Source organism: Dama dama, chromosome 24 (assembly GCF_033118175.1).
Source record: "Dama dama isolate Ldn47 chromosome 24, ASM3311817v1, whole genome shotgun sequence".
NCBI lineage: Eukaryota > Metazoa > Chordata > Mammalia > Artiodactyla > Cervidae > Dama > Dama dama.
In genome coordinates this window covers 32,294,011-32,311,499 of record NC_083704.1, presented here as the reverse complement: position 1 = coordinate 32,311,499, position 17,489 = coordinate 32,294,011, and the positions used below count along the sequence as shown (strand labels likewise).

Here is a 17,489-nt window from a genome sequence, read left to right as displayed (position 1 = left end):
ATCCTTTTGTAAGAAATGTTTACTTTTATAAGGTGAATCTCTCTCTGTGTACTAGGAAGAAAAGGATGACTAAGCTCTAATCAATGTGGGATTTAAGAACTGAAATCTACATAACAGTGTTAATCTTGTTGACCACACTTTTCCTGACCACCTCCCATAACAGCTGTCCTCCTCCCCTACCACACATTCTCATGTCTATTATCTGGAAATGTTAGTTAAGGTGATGACTCTGGACATTACAAGGAGTTATTCATTTTTCCTGGGTCTCTTCAATGTACATATGAGATATATGCATGTATGCTCAGTCATGTCTGACTTTTTGAAACCTATGGACAGTAGCTCAGCAGGCTCCTCTGTCCATGGAATTTTTTCAGCAAGAATACTGGAGTGGGTTGCCATTTCCTTCTCCAGGGCATCTTCCCAACCCAGGGATCTAACCTATGTCTCCTGCATCTCCTGTATTGGCATGCGGATTTTTTACCAGTAGTACCACCTGGGCTATCATATATACAGTGTGTATATATAATATGTATGCTTTATATTCAAATTCTGCTTGCTTTTCTTCTGTTCATTTGTCTCTTATGGGTGGGGGGTGTCTAAGCCAAGAGACGGGTGGAAGGAAAACTATTTTTCCTCCTCCATAAGTTTCTGATCTGCAGCACTGTGAGATAATAAATCTGTGGTGTTTTCAGCTATGAAATTTGTGGTAATTTGTAACAGTGGCAACAGGAAACTAATACAAATGATGAGGACAGTTCCAATGAAGCCTTCACTATGTGTTAGGTACACTAAATGCTACAGATACAATTTTCAAAGAAAAGCAAACAACCAGGGACAAAAATGGAGAAAACCTACCCTGCTAATGACTAAGGAAGAATTAGCTGTTACACAATCTGTTTATAAGATCAGTGCAAGTAGGGAGGGGTAATTCCAAAAGAGATATTAAGCTACAACGAAACCGCATGGCAATTGAATTAGTTAGTGAGTATTCTGTATAAAGATTCAGACACTCAAAGATTTATGGAAAGAAATCAAACCTAAAGTTATGGTATATACCATCATGAGTGGTACACAGAATTTTCTAGCACCAACCTACCTTTCTTTACAGATTTTCTCATTGAAATGGAACGAAATACAACTTTCATGTCTTAGAGTGAAGAGAAAGAAGATCTGCACTATTTCATTTACTGCCTGCATGTCTATGTTAAAATATATACTGTGCCGCTCTGAGTAAAAATGTTAGAAAATTATGTGATTCACTGTGTTCTGAAAAAAGAAAAAAAAATACCTGGCATAATACTATCAGAGCTTTATTCATCACAAAAATCTGCATTTGCAATAAATGTTAATTGTATACTGCAAAGTAAAATGTATATCAAATCAGCATTCTTTGGAGACTTTTCAACATCATTTTATGCGTGATGATAAATACAAAGCTATAATAAAAATGATAATTTTATATACTCAAACAAGCTAGGCTTTATGAAACCTTTCCCAACCTCTTGTGTAAATCACAAGCACATTATACCAAAACTTCTTGGCCGCTGGGCTTTCTATTAACAATGTTACATGAATATTGGGAATGAGAAATATTTCTTATTAGAGAACAAAGAGGTTTTTACCAATCAAGGCCATAAATTAACAAAATGCAGTCCTGAACCTCAGCTTTCTAAAAAGTAATAGCTGATGAATGACATCATTTCTCCAATCACATGCCTTCCTGAGTCACTTAAGTGTAAGGCCAGTCAACTTAACATGAAATATGTCACCTCAGTGTTTACCTGGAGCTACATTAATACACATATTACTGACATTTAAGGGTTTATTTCAGGTTCCATTATAAAATTCTATTATGAGGGATATCCAATTCTTTGTATAGGCATTTTCTAGACGAAATTCTGTCAAACAGAATTGCAGTTGAGCAAATCTGTGCAAGTAACTTAGGCGATTTTCTGTGGTGCCAAGTAGAAAGTGTGACCTACTTTTAAATAAGACATATTTAAAAGGGTCTGAGAGCTTGCTTGATGTCACTCAAGATTTTTTTTTTTTTCACTCAAGATTTTTAACACTGATTCATACAGTTGAGAAGGAAATTTTTCTGGTTTACACATGATACCACAATAACAGAGGATCTAGAACAAATAATATATATAAAAATCTAAAGCAATGGTAGACAATTCAAAATTTGAGTTTCAAAGAAGGATCAAGGATTAGGATTGAAAAGCCTGCACCTTGAAGCAGAAGACATCTATGGCCACTTCTAACATTTCAGTGTCTTGTCTTTCAAAAGTTGTTTTGTAATAACTTTTGGTGACAGTATTACTTATACAGGTTTCCAATCCATTCTGATTTACAGTACCTACAGGCTTGGCTTGTGAAGGTCCTAGGATTAGAACAATGATCAGGGAGGGAAAACACTAGAGGTGACATTTCTTTCCTCCTTTTATACTAGGTGGCCACAGGTCAGCAACGAACAGCTAGGAGGTCAAGCCCAGACTGCTGCCTGCTTTGTAAACTACATCTTTTGGAACATACTGACACCTACTCAATCGCTATTGTCTAGGGCCACTTTTAGGCTCTAAGAGCAGAGAAAGTAGCTGACACAAAGACTATATGGCTCATGAAGCTTCAAAGATTTATCTAATCTTTTTTTCTTTTTTTTTTTTTTAAAGTTTGTTGACTCTTGTTTTAGGTTAATATTATCTCTAGAACAAATTTATGAGTTTGACAACCTCTTAGTTGTCTTATTTAATTTTACTCCTCTCTTCTTTATAGGGCTGTCATGTTCTTCTTTAGCGAAAAAGAAAAAAAAATCACAGAGCTCATGCTAGCCCGTTAGCCCCTGGACTTCACATTTCTGTTTCCCTCTCTTGCTTTAGTCAGTACCATGAGGAAGCATATGCCAGCCATTCCACTGTGTAATTGCTTCGAAGGAATAATGTATTTCTGTGACCATGACTTTTGATTCTACTATTTTCTTTTAGGAACGGAGAGTATTTCCAGTGGGAATCTTCCATCACATTCTGCCTTGACTAGGCATTGCCATCCTTGTCTTCATTTTTATTGCTTCTGCTAAGGAAGCTCAAGGCCTAACAAATGCCTTCTGGGTATCAAGGCTGCTAAAATTGATTTGGTGCCAAAGTGACACTCTTTCTTCCATATTTGTTGAGGCAGCAATGTTGAGGCAGAAAATAGCCTCTCCGGAGGCTATTTTTTAATTTTTCTTTCGACACACGTGTGTGTGCGCATAGGCACTCAGTTGCGGCTGGCTCTTTGCGACCCCATGGACTTCAGTCCTTCCGGCTCCTCTGTCCATGGAATTCGCCAGGCAATAAGACTGGAGTGGGTGGTCATTCCCTTCTCCAGAGGTTCTTCCTGACCCAGGGAATGAACTAAGGTATCCTGCATTGTAGGCAGATTCTTTGTATCTGAGCCACCAGGGAAGCCTGGTTCTATATATGCATTCTTCCTTTTTCTCAAGAACATATATTTATTTATTTTTCCAATGAACCTCCTCTCTTTCATCCTTAGTTCCAAGTTATTTTGGTGAGACTGTCTCCTTGCTACAAGGTAATCTCAAGAGGAGGAAAAACAAGTGGGAGTCAACTGCAGTGACATTCAATACTTGATGCCCAGAAATGATCTGGGGTAAAAAAGGAGACAGATTTAGAGATGGATTTGCAAAAACACTGGCAAGGCATTTACTGACATAGTTCCTCTGCAAGGGTGCTAAAGAAATAGGATATTGCTACAGAAAGTGGTTCAGACTTTCATTACGGAAGATGAGATCTAACAAGGACAGGATGGAGTCATCATGATGCTTTATGAGGATGCGACAAGACTTTTCATGCCATAGACCCAGTCAGCAGTTACTCATCCCCCAGCTTGTATGAGACTTGCTGGTATTACAATGACACTCAGGAAGAGAGCCACAAAATGGTAGTTAGAAGTTAAGAAAAAAGAGACTTTGGGGAATATAATGTATTTCTTCTTGACTCATCTTTATTATAAAAATGCACCTTTTCAAACAGTTTAGATACTCTGAAAATGTTAAAAAGTGATTTTATGATTAGCTCAAATGCTAAGACATTGGAAGTTTCATTGCCATGACTTGCTTGTGCAACCTAAAAGAAAATGCTTTGTAACAAACACGTTTTTGCACACTGCTACATTTGATATGGGCTTCCCAGGTGGTGCTAGTGGTAAAGAACCCCCGCTGCCAATGCAGGAGACATAAGAGACAAGATTCAATCCCTAGGTTGGGAAGACCCCCTGGAGGAGGGCATGGCAACCCACTCCAGTATTCTTGCCTGGAGACTACCATGGACAGAGGAGCCTGGTGTGTAGTCCATGGGGTCACAAAGAGTCAGACACAACTGAAGCAACTTAGCACGCACACACACAAACACACTTGATATACTGTGCATTTGGTGCACAGATCTTAAATATATGCCATATCCTTTTGCCCAGGTTTGCACTTGCTTCATCACTTACACTGAATAATGGATATTTTTAATGACTTCAGTGACAGTAAATAACATTTTCTTTTTAAGTGCAGCCCAAGAGAAGGTAAAGAGTCCTACAGCTCATGGGAGTGCTAATTGGAGCCAATTATAATTTGATTGACCTGCCTTGCTTATTAAAATGATATGCAAAATTTACATTGCCTTTGCAAAATGGAAATTGTCTTTAGTACAAGCTATCCATGGGAAGGCCGCCCTTTAATGAATCTAAAGTTGGTGCTTTCAGGCTGTAATTCCCACATCAAACCTCAGAAGCTAATTCCAGACAGGGATTTCATGGGATTGCAAATGATACAAAAGAAGTCTATGGAGGAGGAAAATGTGAAATAAAATAAATGAAATAATTAAGGGCTAGTGAATAAAGGAGCAGCATCACAATAACTCTGTCCATTCCTCATTAAGTCCCTTTTTCTTTTATGAAAATTAAAATTATTTTCTTAAAGAATGTGTTGAGGACTTGATATTTCTCTTCTTACCATGTAGGTGACTTTTTTTAAGCAGAATAAATGTTCATTTTCACTGGTAAATAGAAATCAGGTTATTAGTAGGAGATGAAGTCATTCTGCTAAATCACAAGGGTCTTTGTACAGAGGACAATAAACAAGTTCTTAGGAAGGTAAAGACATTAATGTTTCTCTCTCTCTCTCTTTCTCTCTCTCTCTCTCTCTCTCTCACACACACACACACACAGTACTACTACTTACCATTAGTAACATATCAAACTGTTCATCAAAATAGGGTTGAATACCATTATTTTTTTTTGAATATTTATACATTTATTTATAATGAAATTATGATCTAAATATTTACAACATATAGGAAACCAGAGGATACGTTTATACAAAGCCAGTCTGCAAAGTATTCAAATGTGCAAAAACGACAGTTCAGTATCTCAAACTACTACTGGTTCAGCAGACTAGCTCCTTCACTTTCACACATCAATATTTGATACAAAAAAGTTCTTTTGGCAAAACCTGTAATGCCAAGAAAAAGGACAAGTTGCAATTTCAGTCACAAAGTCCACCATTCTATTCCAAGCAGTCAAATCTCTCTATTTTTAGCTGCAACCAGTTCTCAGAGAGACAGACCATTGGATGTCATTTCTGTGATGAGTTCTGACCAGCTTTTGATCAAGTAATTTTCTCAGACCCAGTTGAAGACAAGGAGCTTAGGCGGGCAGTAAAAACAGCAATGGCTATCTGAGACAAGAGTGTCTGAAAGGTACCAGCTTTGGATCATCCCAATGGAAAAAATCCTTCAATATCCCAGGATTCAGCTATATCCAACAGTTCTGCATTAGTAAAACTGCATTTTCCAAAACAAAGAATCCAAAAAATGAAATAGGGATGAGGAGGTTTTTAAGATTTAAGTACTGAAAGGAAAGGATGGTCTTAAAATCATTTCCCCACTAATAAATAGTAAGGCTTTGTTTGGAACCAGTTATTATCAAAATTGACCAAACAGTAGTAAAATACAAATAAAACTTGCTTTATGTCAGAATAGGGGCTATTCATTTGGAAAAGACTGGACCAGGTCAAGGGTATATTGAAATGACCCTGTTGAACAAGCACATTTCACCAACTGTTAAAAAGCTTGAGACAAATTTGTAATTCTAAGTAAATTTTAACAGATTCTATGTCACTGCAGAAATAAGGATTTTCTTTAAAAAAGAATGGAAACCCTTTAAGAAAGGGCACACTCATCACTGACTTTTTTTTCCCCCCATCACTGACTTCTGCAAAAGTCCAAGATGGTTCCCCATACAGGCCCCAGAGTCTTATTAAATCAAACGCATGCATTATTGCTAGAGAGTCACCAAGGCTCAAATCTCTGCTCCACTGTTGCCTATGGAGCCATCCAGAATGGCATCTGTTGTTTAGCTCGTGGTTGTGATGAAGGATACTGATATCCCAAACTCCAGCCCTGTGGAAAACTACTTGCATTTTTATGACCTCTGTGTTCCTCCTCTTCGTCAGATGAATCTGCAGCGTAAGCCACCAAGCCAAACCCCTTCTCTGTAGTTTTCATTTTCTTGACTGGATAATCATGACTCCCTGTTGAAGTCCCAGACCCATTCCTTTCGTCAGACTCTGTTTTTATTCCAGTCACTGGAAAGGCTGGTGGAGGCATCAACTGCCTGTCCCTCTCTCGCTCTTTGCTTGAGGAACTTGCCGGCTTCGATCCTGCACCTTCAATCTCATTCTGACTGGAGAAGCCTGTACCTAAATTAGTCATATGAATGGGTCCATGCTGGTATCCAAGAAGTCCAGATTCTCGTTCATCTGGCAGCTCCTCTGTGAATCGCCTCTTCTGTGCCTGGGGCTGACTTGGGAGTGGGGGCTGGGGCTGGGGTGGGGGCTGGGGGCCAGCAGGCAAGGCAGTTTTGACAGGAGCAGCAGGAATAAAAGGCCCACTCATCGGACTCTGTCCAGTGCTAGCTGGAGGCTGCACTTGTGTTATCGGGTATTGTGTTGGCACAGGTGGAACTCCAGTGGGCAGTGCTGGCAAGACTCCAGGTGCCAGAGAGACAGCTGGTGGCACCATACTTGGCACTCCGTAAGGAGGCTGGACTGGCTGCTGAGGGGGGGGAACAACAGGGTAACCAGACTGATAGCCATTGGATGGATAGTATGGTGGCTGAGGAGGGACACTACTTATACCAGAGGGTTGTGTATAGCCTGGTAAGGGTACAGCAGTATTGATCTGATTCACAAATCTAGAGTACTCAGCATGAACTGTTTGCAAGAGATTCTCACAGAGCTTCTTGGCAGCAGCTAGGCCTTCTGGTTTGGGATGACTGATACAAATGTACATAGGTTCAAAAGCTTCTCGGCCAGATGCTGGCTCAATGCAGCCTGAGCCTTTCCCTCGTAGGAAGACTTTGGCACCTGTTTCAATCTGAATGTGCTGCAAATAGGTGCAGCCTGGACCTTCCACTTTCTCTTTGACATTTAAAGTGGGCACAGCATGTTCAAGACCCACAAATAATTTATCTTGAACATAATGCATCCCTGACTGGAAGGGAGGCTTCTGGCTAACAGCTGGAGACAGCTGTGCAATGGGTGCTGGCTGGTGATAGACAGTGACTGTTGCACTGTTAAAAGTTGGACTTGTCCCTGTTGCAGCTTTGACTACCCCATTGGTAATAATTTCTTTGATTCGGTTTACAGCTCTGTCCACTAATTCCCATGTCTGGCCCTGAACATGAAGATACAATGGACGATCCCCTGGTCCTACTTTGGCCTTCTCCTCAGTTGTCATGAACCTCCCTCGAGTTGACAATGCAGCCCCACTAAGTCGGCTGATCTCATCTTGAGTCTGTCCTCGGGTCAGCAAGTTCCTACATGTGAGAGGCACATCACTGATCTCTACTTCAGCCACCACCAGGTCATCCTTGCTTTTATTGCTAGTTAGGCCTTTGCCAGGGGCCTGAAGCTTCTCAGCAGCATTCTGAGTTGGTTTCAGCTTTCCTTTGGCCATAAGCATGGCACTGATCTTGGCAGCCACAGCAGCAGCAGCATCCAAGGCTCCAGAGGGTACAGCTGTGGAGCCCCCCGGGCTTCCCCCACTGCTGGTAACCTCCCCCCCTGGGGTCGCCGGTGGCAAAAACAGAAGGGGGGCTGGAGCTGGTTGGTCCCATTTGCTGCGGCGCCCGCCGGCTCCAGGATGTGTCGTGCTCCCCGCGGACATGGCGACCGGGTCTGATCAACCACCCGCCAACTACTCCACTACCACCTTCCCGTCACTTCCCGGTTGAATACCATTAAAAAAAACTTATTTTAAAATGGATCTTCACCCTTCCTGGTCTAGCTTTTCTGAATGACAGATTTTAAAAAGTGGTGGCTCCATGATAAATTATACTACTAAAATAGTTCTAAGTCATCTCATTAAAAAAATAAATCAAATGAAAATCAAATGAATCCAAATCAAATAAATATTTGATTACAGCAGGATGTGCAATTATGCCTGAATACGTGAAATAAACATGACAACAAAAAAAAACAAGACCCAAAGAAATCAATCACCAAAAGTAATTCCCTTCCTTCAAATCTGCAGGGCTCTATAAATGCCAATTTCTTTAGGCACTAAAGGATATGCTCTGGAGATTTCATAGCAGCCTCAGGTTCAAGTCAAATATAGATAGAAGTTTGCAGGCTTTCAGAAAAGTGATAGATCACAGAGTCAGAAAAATAGCTTTTAGACCACCTCACATTTCCTTGCCTCCCATGCTCCCTAACACATGTATAAAGGCATACATCACTTTATTGAGTTTCATTTTATTTTGCTTTGCAGATACCCTATTATTTTCCAAACTGAGAGTTTGCAGCAACCCTGTGTTACATGAGTCTATTGGGGCCATTTTTCCAACAGCATTTCCTTATATCCTGTCTCTGTGTCACATTTTGGTAATTGTTGCAATCAATATTTCAAACTTTTCTTTCTTATATTTATTATGGGGAACTGTGATCACTGACCTTTGATATTACTGCTGTAAGTGTTCAGAGCATCCACTTAAGAACAGCAAATTGCTGGGGGCCAGGAAAGGCTACCCAAAATATGATTCAATGGCATACTGATTATTTTGAATTAAAGTTACTCAAATGGCCAATGCAGGAGATACACTCTGAACCTCGTTTCTGTCTCTCTGAAAGAAAGAAAGAAATGTGTCCTGGGAAAGGTTCACTCCCTGGGTCTGGAGATAGAAGGACATCCTTATCACCACAGGTAGGAATCTACAGCCAAGAAGCTCATATAAACAAACCTTGTTATTTCCTTGTTTTACCACCCAGACTCCATACTTTGTTTAAATTCTTCACTTATTAAGAACCCAAAGCTTCAGTTTCTTTGTCCTGTCAAAACTTCACAAATGTACTGTTTCTTTTCCTAAAAAGTATAACAGTGGTCTGTTTGGCCACTTCTGAATTCACTTTCTGTGCACATGAATTAAAACGTGTTTCTTTTCCACTGGTTAATCTATCTTGTGTCAATTTAATTATTAGTCCAGCCACAGGAGAGCTTCCCAGGTGTCTCAGCGGTAAAGAATCTGCCTGTCAACGTGAGATGCAAGGGTTCGACACCTGGCTCAGGAAGATTCCCTGGAGAAGGAAATGGCAAGTCATCAGAGCGCTCTCGCCTGGAGAATTCCATGGACAGAGGAGCCTGGCAGGCTCCAGTCCACTGAGTCGCTAAGAGTCAGACAAGACGGAGCAACTAACACACATACAATAACAAGGAAGGCTTGTGGAAAGCTGAGACAGGCAGAAAGGTAGGCTTCTTGTGCCAGTTAGGAAGTTGTGAAGGCAAAGGAGAGGTTCTTGAAGGAAATTACAAATGCCACTCCACTGAAGACATGGATGATTTAAAAAAAAAAAAAGAAAAAAAAGCCTAACAGCCTAATTGCTGATATGGAGAAAGCTTTTGTGGTCTAGATAGATCAACTAGCCACAACATTCCTTTAAGCCAAAGCCTAGCCAAGAGCAAGGCCCTAACTTCTTTTCTTTCCTAGAAGGCTGAGTGAAGTAGGAAAATGCAGAAAGAAAATCTGGAAGCTAAACGAGCTTGTTTCACGAGATTTAAGGAAAGAAGCCATCTCCAAAGCATAAAAGCACAAGGTGAAGCTGCAAGGACTGGTGTAGAAGCTGCATCAAGTTATCCAGGGGATATAGCTAAGATAATAATTGAATCTGCCTACACTAAACAACAGGTTTTCACTGTAGGTGAAACAGCTTTATGTTAGAAGAAGATGCCATCTAAGACTTTGATAGTTAGAGAGAAGTCAATGCCCAGCTTCAAATCTTCAAAAGATACACTGACTCTGTTGTTGGGGATTAATGCAATTGATGACTTTAGGTTGAAACCAATAATTGATGATTCTGAAAATCTTATGGTCCTTAAGAATTATGCTCCATATGTGAACCGTGAACTTCCAGATGTTCAAAATGGTTTTACAAAAGGCAGAGGAACCACAGATCAAATTGCCAACATCTGCTGGATCACCCAGAAAGCAAGAGAGTTCCAGAAAAACATCTATTTCTGCTTTATTGACTATGCCAAAGCCTTTACCTGTGTGGATCACAATAAACTGTGGAAAATGCTGAAAAAGATGGGAATACCAGACCACCAGAACTGTCTCTTGAGAAACCTGTATGCAGGTCAGGAAGCAACAGTTAGAACTGGACATGGAACAACAGACTGGTTCCAAATAGGAAAAGGAGTATGTGAAGACTGTATATTGTCACCCTGCTTATTTAACTTATATGCAGAGTACCTCATGAAAAACGCTGGGCTGGAAGAAGCACAAGCTGGAATCAAGATTGCCGGGAGAAACATCAATAACCTCAGATATGCAGTTGACACCAACCTTATGGCAGAAAGTGAAGGTGAAGTAAAAAGCCTCTTGGTGAAAGTGAAAGAGGAGAGTGAAAAAGTTTGCTTAAAGCTCAACATTCAGAAAACTAAGATCATGGCATCTGGTCCCATCACTTCATGGGAAATCGATGAGGAAACAGCAGACACCATGGCTGACTTTATTTCTGGGGGCTCCAAAATCACTGCAGATGATGATTGCAGCCATGAAATTAAAAGACACTTACTTCTTGGAAGGAAAGTTATGAACAGCCTAGACAGCATATTAAAAAGCAGAGACATTACTTTGCCAACAAAGGTCCGTCTGGTCAAGCCTATGGTTTTTCCAGTGGTCATGTATGGATGTGCGAGTTGGACTGTGAAGAAAGCTGAGCACCGAAGAATTGATGCTTTTGAACTGTGGTGTTGGAGAAGACTCTTGAGAGTCCCTTGGACTACAAAGAGCTCCAACCAGTCCATCCTAAAGGAGATCCGTCCTGGGTGTTCATTGGAAGGACTGATGCTGAAGCAGAAACTCTATCTAATACTTTGGCCACCTCATGCGAAGAGTTGACTCATTGGAAAAGACCCTGATGCTGGGAGGGATTGGGGGCAGGAGGAGAAGGGGACGACAGAGGATGAGATGGTTGGATGGCATCACTGACTCGATGGACATGGGTTTGAGTAAACTCCGGGAGTTGGTGATGGACAGGGAGGCCTGGCGTGCTACGGTTCATGGGGTCGCAAAGAGTCGGACACAACTGAGCGACTGAACTGAACTGAGCTACGTTTGTGCTCTATAAACAGAACAACAAAGCCTAGATGACAGCACCTCTATTGACAACAGGGTTGATGATACTTTAATACTTTCTGAGACCTACTGCTGAGAAACAAAGACTCCTTTCAAAATATTACTGCTCCTTGACAAGGCACCCAAGAAGTCTGATGGAAATGTATGAGAGTCTTGCTGTTTTCATGCCTGCTAATACAATGTCCATTCTGCAGCCCATGGGTCAAGGAGTAATTTCAAATTTCAAGACACATTATTTCAGAAATACATTTTATAAGGCTACAGCTGCCATAATAGTGATTCCTCTGACGGATCTGGGCAAAGTCAATTGAAAATCTTCTGGAAAGAATTCACCATTTTAGATGTCATTATGAACATTCATGATTCCTAAGAAGAGGTCGAAATATCAACACAAACAGGAATTTGGAAGAAGTAAATTCCTACCTTCATGAATGACTTTGAGGGTTCAAGACTTCAGTAAAGGAAGTAATTGCAGATGTGGTAGAAACAGTAAGAAAACTAAAATTAGAAGTGGGGCTGGAAGATGTGACTGAGTTGCTGCAATCTCGTGATAAAACTCTAACAAATGAAGAGTTGCTTCTTATGGCCAAGCAAAGAAAGTCATTTCTTGAGACAAAACCTACTCATGGTAAAGATGCTTTAAAGTTTGTTAAAACAACAATAAAAGATTTAGAATATTACATACTTTAATATGTAATATTTGAGAAATTTGACTTTTCAGAAGATTTCAGAAGGTTCTCTAATTCTGAAGGTTCTACTGGAGGTAAAACGCTATCAAACAGTACTGCATGCTACAAAAAATCATCCTTGAAAGGAAAGAGCCAATTGATGAGGCAAATTTCAATGTTGTCTTATTTTAAGAAATTGCTGCAGTCATCCCAACCTCCACCAACCACCACCCTGATCAGTCAGGAGCCATCAACATCAGGGCAAGTCCTTCAGCAGTCAAAAGACTGCAACTCCCTGAAGGCTTATAGATTGGTTAGAATTTTTAGCAATAAGGTATTTATTTATTTATTTATTTATTTTTGGCCACACTGCTCAGCTCGTGGAATCTTAACTCAACAACCAGGGACTAAACCTGAGTCCACGGGACGAAAGCCCCAGGTTGTAACCACTGGACCACTAGGGAGCTCCCAGCAATAATTTTTAATTAAGGTTAAAACACTCATTTCAAAAAATAAAGTTATTTCACACTCAATAAACTACAGTCTAGTATAAACAAATCTTTTATATGCACTGGAAAAACAAAAAAAATCATGTGATTCACCTTACTGCAGTATTTGCTTATTATTGTGGTCTGGTTTGAACCTGCAAGTATCTCTGAAGTCTGCTGCTAGTGGTACTGCTGACAACTGTCTCCAAAATGTAGTAAATTTTATGTTTACTATTTTAATTAATTTCTTTCCTTTTACTTTTTTCAAATAAGAAACAATTATAATACAAGCCTTAAGACCAACTGACTCTTTTTTTGGCTCAATATATTTAACTGAAACAATACAAAGAAATGCAAAACAAAATCACCACCTGCTCACTCTTTCAAACATTTTATTGCAAAATGTTTCTAATAAAGGAGAGAGGTTTCCTTCTGAAAAGGAACAGCAGCAATCATGTAAGCTATTCTTCAGCTGATATGATGGAAAGTTTTTTGTTGTTGTTGTTTCCAAGAAGCAAATACGCAGATCTGCAGTATAAGAGTATTAGATCTGGCCTTGATCAAAGTCAAGAATAAATATATTTAAAAATTTTAATCTGTTTGACATAAATGTTCACTGATCCTCTTTCACTCAGAAGGATACTGAGCTTCATTCCTTCAACTTCTAATTCAATATTATGTCTTCTATTTATTTCCCTAACAATATTACAGGATAAATATTTTCAGAATAAATTCATATTAAACAAGTTGTCCTGTTGATTTACCCTGCTTTCTTTGATTCTTTCCTTTCACATTACCTGAGGTGATATAAAGATTTCTTCTGTCAATTATTTTTCAGCAGTTAATACTCTATTATAAGCAAGATTAATGCATTTATTCTAATTACCCTGTAGGACTCTAGTCCTCTGCTTCTAGACAGGTTTGCCGTCCTTTTTGAGACCATATTGTTTAAGGCTCTGGGAATTACTGAAACAGCTCATATTTGGTTTATACCACATTTTATTTCAACAACATATCTTCTGGGAAATTTATAAGAATGCTTATTTCTCTCATTCCTTTATTTTATAACTCAATTAGTTGACCTTCAGCTGGCATGCAATGAAGGACTTTCCTAGGTTCCAATGTGAATGTGTTGAATCAAAGAATATTTAACATGCCATGTTTTGGATCAGAGTTATATTTTATTTCTGTTGCTCACAGACACTTAAATTACTTGGGCTCCAATAAAAAAATAAATTTTATCTCTTCTCTTTAGAAAAACATTTTTTTAATTCCAGTCAGAATTCTCTTTTTGTACCACTTGTTCACAGAGAACATGTAAGAAGGCAAGATCCTAACACTGAAGATTCAGTCATCAACTCCTAGGAATCAAGAGACTCGTAAGGGTAATAGTTACACAGGATGGAAACTGTTCTGTCCTTTCTCCAAATTTCCTTTGAGCCTCATAGAAAAGATACAAAGGGAAACTTTTCTACTGCTTAGAGAGGAGAAGCAGTAAATATAACAGGGATAATGGAAACTAAGAGAGCTTGAAATATTGTTTAAGGATGACACAAATTTTTACCAAGCTATGTCTTTGATTGTGAAAAGAACCTGAAATAAGCTTTGACGGTGTGAGGCATCTTTGGAAGAAAGAAGGATTTCTGCACTGGAGTCATGGGATTTGGGGTTTACACCTGACTTTCTCTCATTCTAGGTATGTGTCTTTGGTAAATTCACTTAAAATATCTGGCCTGTTTTTTCCCTTACATGAAAAATGAGAGGGTTGCATAAGATTGCCCTGAGTGCCAACCTGTAGTGCCAACTTTTATGACATTGCTCTGGTTGTTAACCTATAGGATATGGGTTCTTTGGGAATTGTGGAATTGCCATAAGACTAGAAAATCCATATGTATTATCATGATGGAGAGACTGGACACATTATATACTACAAAATACATAAGAAGGTTCTGCTATTTAAAATGTGAATTATACGGTAATTAACAAAACTATACATCCAATTAAAAAGTGTTACTGAAGTCATTGTGACTTTTGGGTATCATGCATTTTCTCTCTCAGAAATACAAAATATAATAAAATTACCTGAGTACTTACTTTGAGCCTGATACTGATGTTAGCAAATTATATATATTATGTTATTTAATCTTCACAAAAGTCTATAAGGCAAGTCTATTAGTATACTTTTTACACAGTAACTAAGACAATGAAGGAAGTTCCAAGTAATAAATAGTGTTAGAAGGATTTGAATCCATGCAATGTGGAATGGCCTGGAGAAGGGAATGGCAACCCACTCCAGTCTTCTTGTCTGGAGAATCCCATGGGCAGAGGAGCCTGGTGGGCTAGAGTGCATGGGCTCAAAAAGAGTCAGACACGACTGAAGTGACTTAGCACCCAGCACCCAATGTGGAACAGGGGCTTCCCTGGTGGCTCAGATGGTAAAGAATCCACCTGCAATGCAGGAGACCAGGGATCGATCCTTGGGTTGGGAAGATACCCTGGAGGAGGGCACAGCAACCCATTCCAGTATTCTTGTCTGGAGAATCCCCATGGACAGAGGAGCTTGGCTGGCTACAGTCCACAGGGCTGCAAAGAGTCAGCCACGACTGAGCGACTAACCACAGCACAACGTGGAACAGAGTCGATCCCAAGACACAGGGCTGTCTTCTCTGTGTGGTGTCTAAGTCATGTGACAATAGTAAAATTTTCACAGTTAAGATGAATCCATAAATTCAAAAGGGTTGAGGACTATTTGTGTTTCAGATTCCCTTTTATCCTTTAAATATCCTCTGTTATCTCAACAAAAGACAGTCTAGGGTGGAGGTTAAAAACAAAAGTTACTGGTAAATTAAACAATAAACCATGACTAGAGTCTATCCCTTGTTCTGTCCCTACAGCTATGTAACCCAGGGCAAGGCTTTTTTCTTCTCAGTGCCTCAGTTTCCTTATTTGTAATATAGAGATATCCCATAGGTTTGGTGTTTGGATTAATTAAGAAACACAAAGTATTTATAGTCATGCATGATAATTAGTGAAGGTTCAATAAATGTCTGTGTTTATTGTTTTCCTCTTGTTTGATTGTCCTCTGTGGGGATTCTACAAAGAAGCTAAATATGCAAATTGCAGATTTTGTGGAGGAAACAGAAAGGCAGGACTGCATAGCACAGACACTGCAATGAACCAGCCCATCCAGATTCAAACAGTAAAGATACAATTTTCACTGGCAGATCTAGGGAGCAGACCAAACCAACTGGAGGAGCTTCAGATGCTGGTAGCAGATCTCAAGCTCTAAGATGATGGTATGCATGAAGATACTTGGTTCCTATAACCAGCTAGGTTGAGTGGTGGGAGTTGCTTTTTGACAGTGTTTTGATGCACTTTAAGGAGACACTGAGATATGTACTTCTGGATATTATAATTACGATCACACGTGAAAAACAGAACAAGAACTTGGTAATAAACTTCCCCCAAACAAAAGAACTGACAGAAGTGGACAGAGCAGATTAAAATCACTATATAGCACAACCAAGATTACACCTTACTCTTGAGAGAGACAAAGAGAGATTCTGAGATGGTCCACACTCTGTCTGTGGCATGCTAAGTCACTTCAGTCATGTCCGACTCTATGCAAAACTATAGACTGCAGCCCACCAGACTCCTCTGTCCATGGGATTCTCCAGACAAGGATACTCGAGTGGGTTGCCATGCCCTCCTCCAGGGGATCTTCCAAACCCGGGGACTGAACCTGCATCTCTTATGTCTTCTGCATTGGCAGACCTGTTCTTTACCACAAGGGCCACTTGGGAAGCCCACTCTTAAGAGAAAATACAAGCTAAGGTTTAAGTATCCTGAAAAAAATCAACTGGTCTCACTTTAAAAGAAAGGTAATAGGATCGAACATTGATTCTGAGAAACAGTCACAAAGCAAGCAAGACAAAATGCAGCATCCTTTGTGTACAGTTAATCAGATGAGCTAAGTATGTCACAAAAGCAGGGGTATAGATGTTGCCAAGTGAGGTGGGGAGTAAGTACCCTGCTCTGCTCAGCACTGGGAGCTAGCATTGATTTGCAGTTCTATTTCTAAGTTGCTCCTGGAGTTATTTCCAAATGGGAATAATCATTTCTAAATGTCAGCTGACTTGTCTGTTATCTTAAGTCATAGAAATATCTCCTCACATCTCTATGAGGATATTGAGAGAGGCTTTGCCTTTCAAATCAGAAGGGCTGTTAATTAAATGCTCAAGTGTGTGCTGTTGTTTTGGGAGGCATACAGATATTAAATAAAAAGGAGAACAGATCCCCATCCCACTCAACTGGTGAACCTTAATGATGGCATAATGACACAGGTAGGAAAGGAAACTTAATTTATATTTAACATTCTAATATCACACACATAAAATGGGATCCTAGTAATTAAGAATGCTCTCTACTATTCTTTAGTTGATGAATTCTTACCCTGGGGTTAACGGGAGAAAGTTTAAAGGCAGATGATCAGCCCAAATTAGCTCTGCTGATTGATGGCTGAGTCGGGATGGTTTATTCTAGGCTCTCTGAATAGCCAGACAATAGCCCATCCCAGTGCCAGGATGATTTCTGATAAAAACCATATTCAGCCTAGTGTTTCTCAAAATGTAGGCACATAATCGATTGTAAAAAC

The 17,489-nt window shown here is 39.8% G+C and overlaps 2 protein-coding genes across 2 annotated transcripts in view; both read right to left on the bottom strand.

Moving 5' to 3' along the window:
• Positions 1–17,489, bottom strand: part of CNTN3 (contactin 3) — a 297,915-nt gene that overhangs the window by 134,500 nt on the left and 145,926 nt on the right. The window lies entirely within an intron of this gene.
• Positions 5,991–8,242, bottom strand: LOC133045745 (KH homology domain-containing protein 4-like). The gene has a single exon (XM_061128059.1). It carries the CDS (start codon positions 8,211–8,213, stop codon positions 6,369–6,371), a length of 1,845 nt encoding a protein of 614 aa, XP_060984042.1. The 5' UTR covers positions 8,214–8,242; the 3' UTR covers positions 5,991–6,368.

What these genes read in the sequence shown, in the direction of transcription:
- LOC133045745 (XM_061128059.1), bottom strand. Translation starts at nt 8,213, where the DNA reads ATGTCCGCGGGGAGCACGACACATCCTGGAGCCGGCGGGCGCCGCAGC.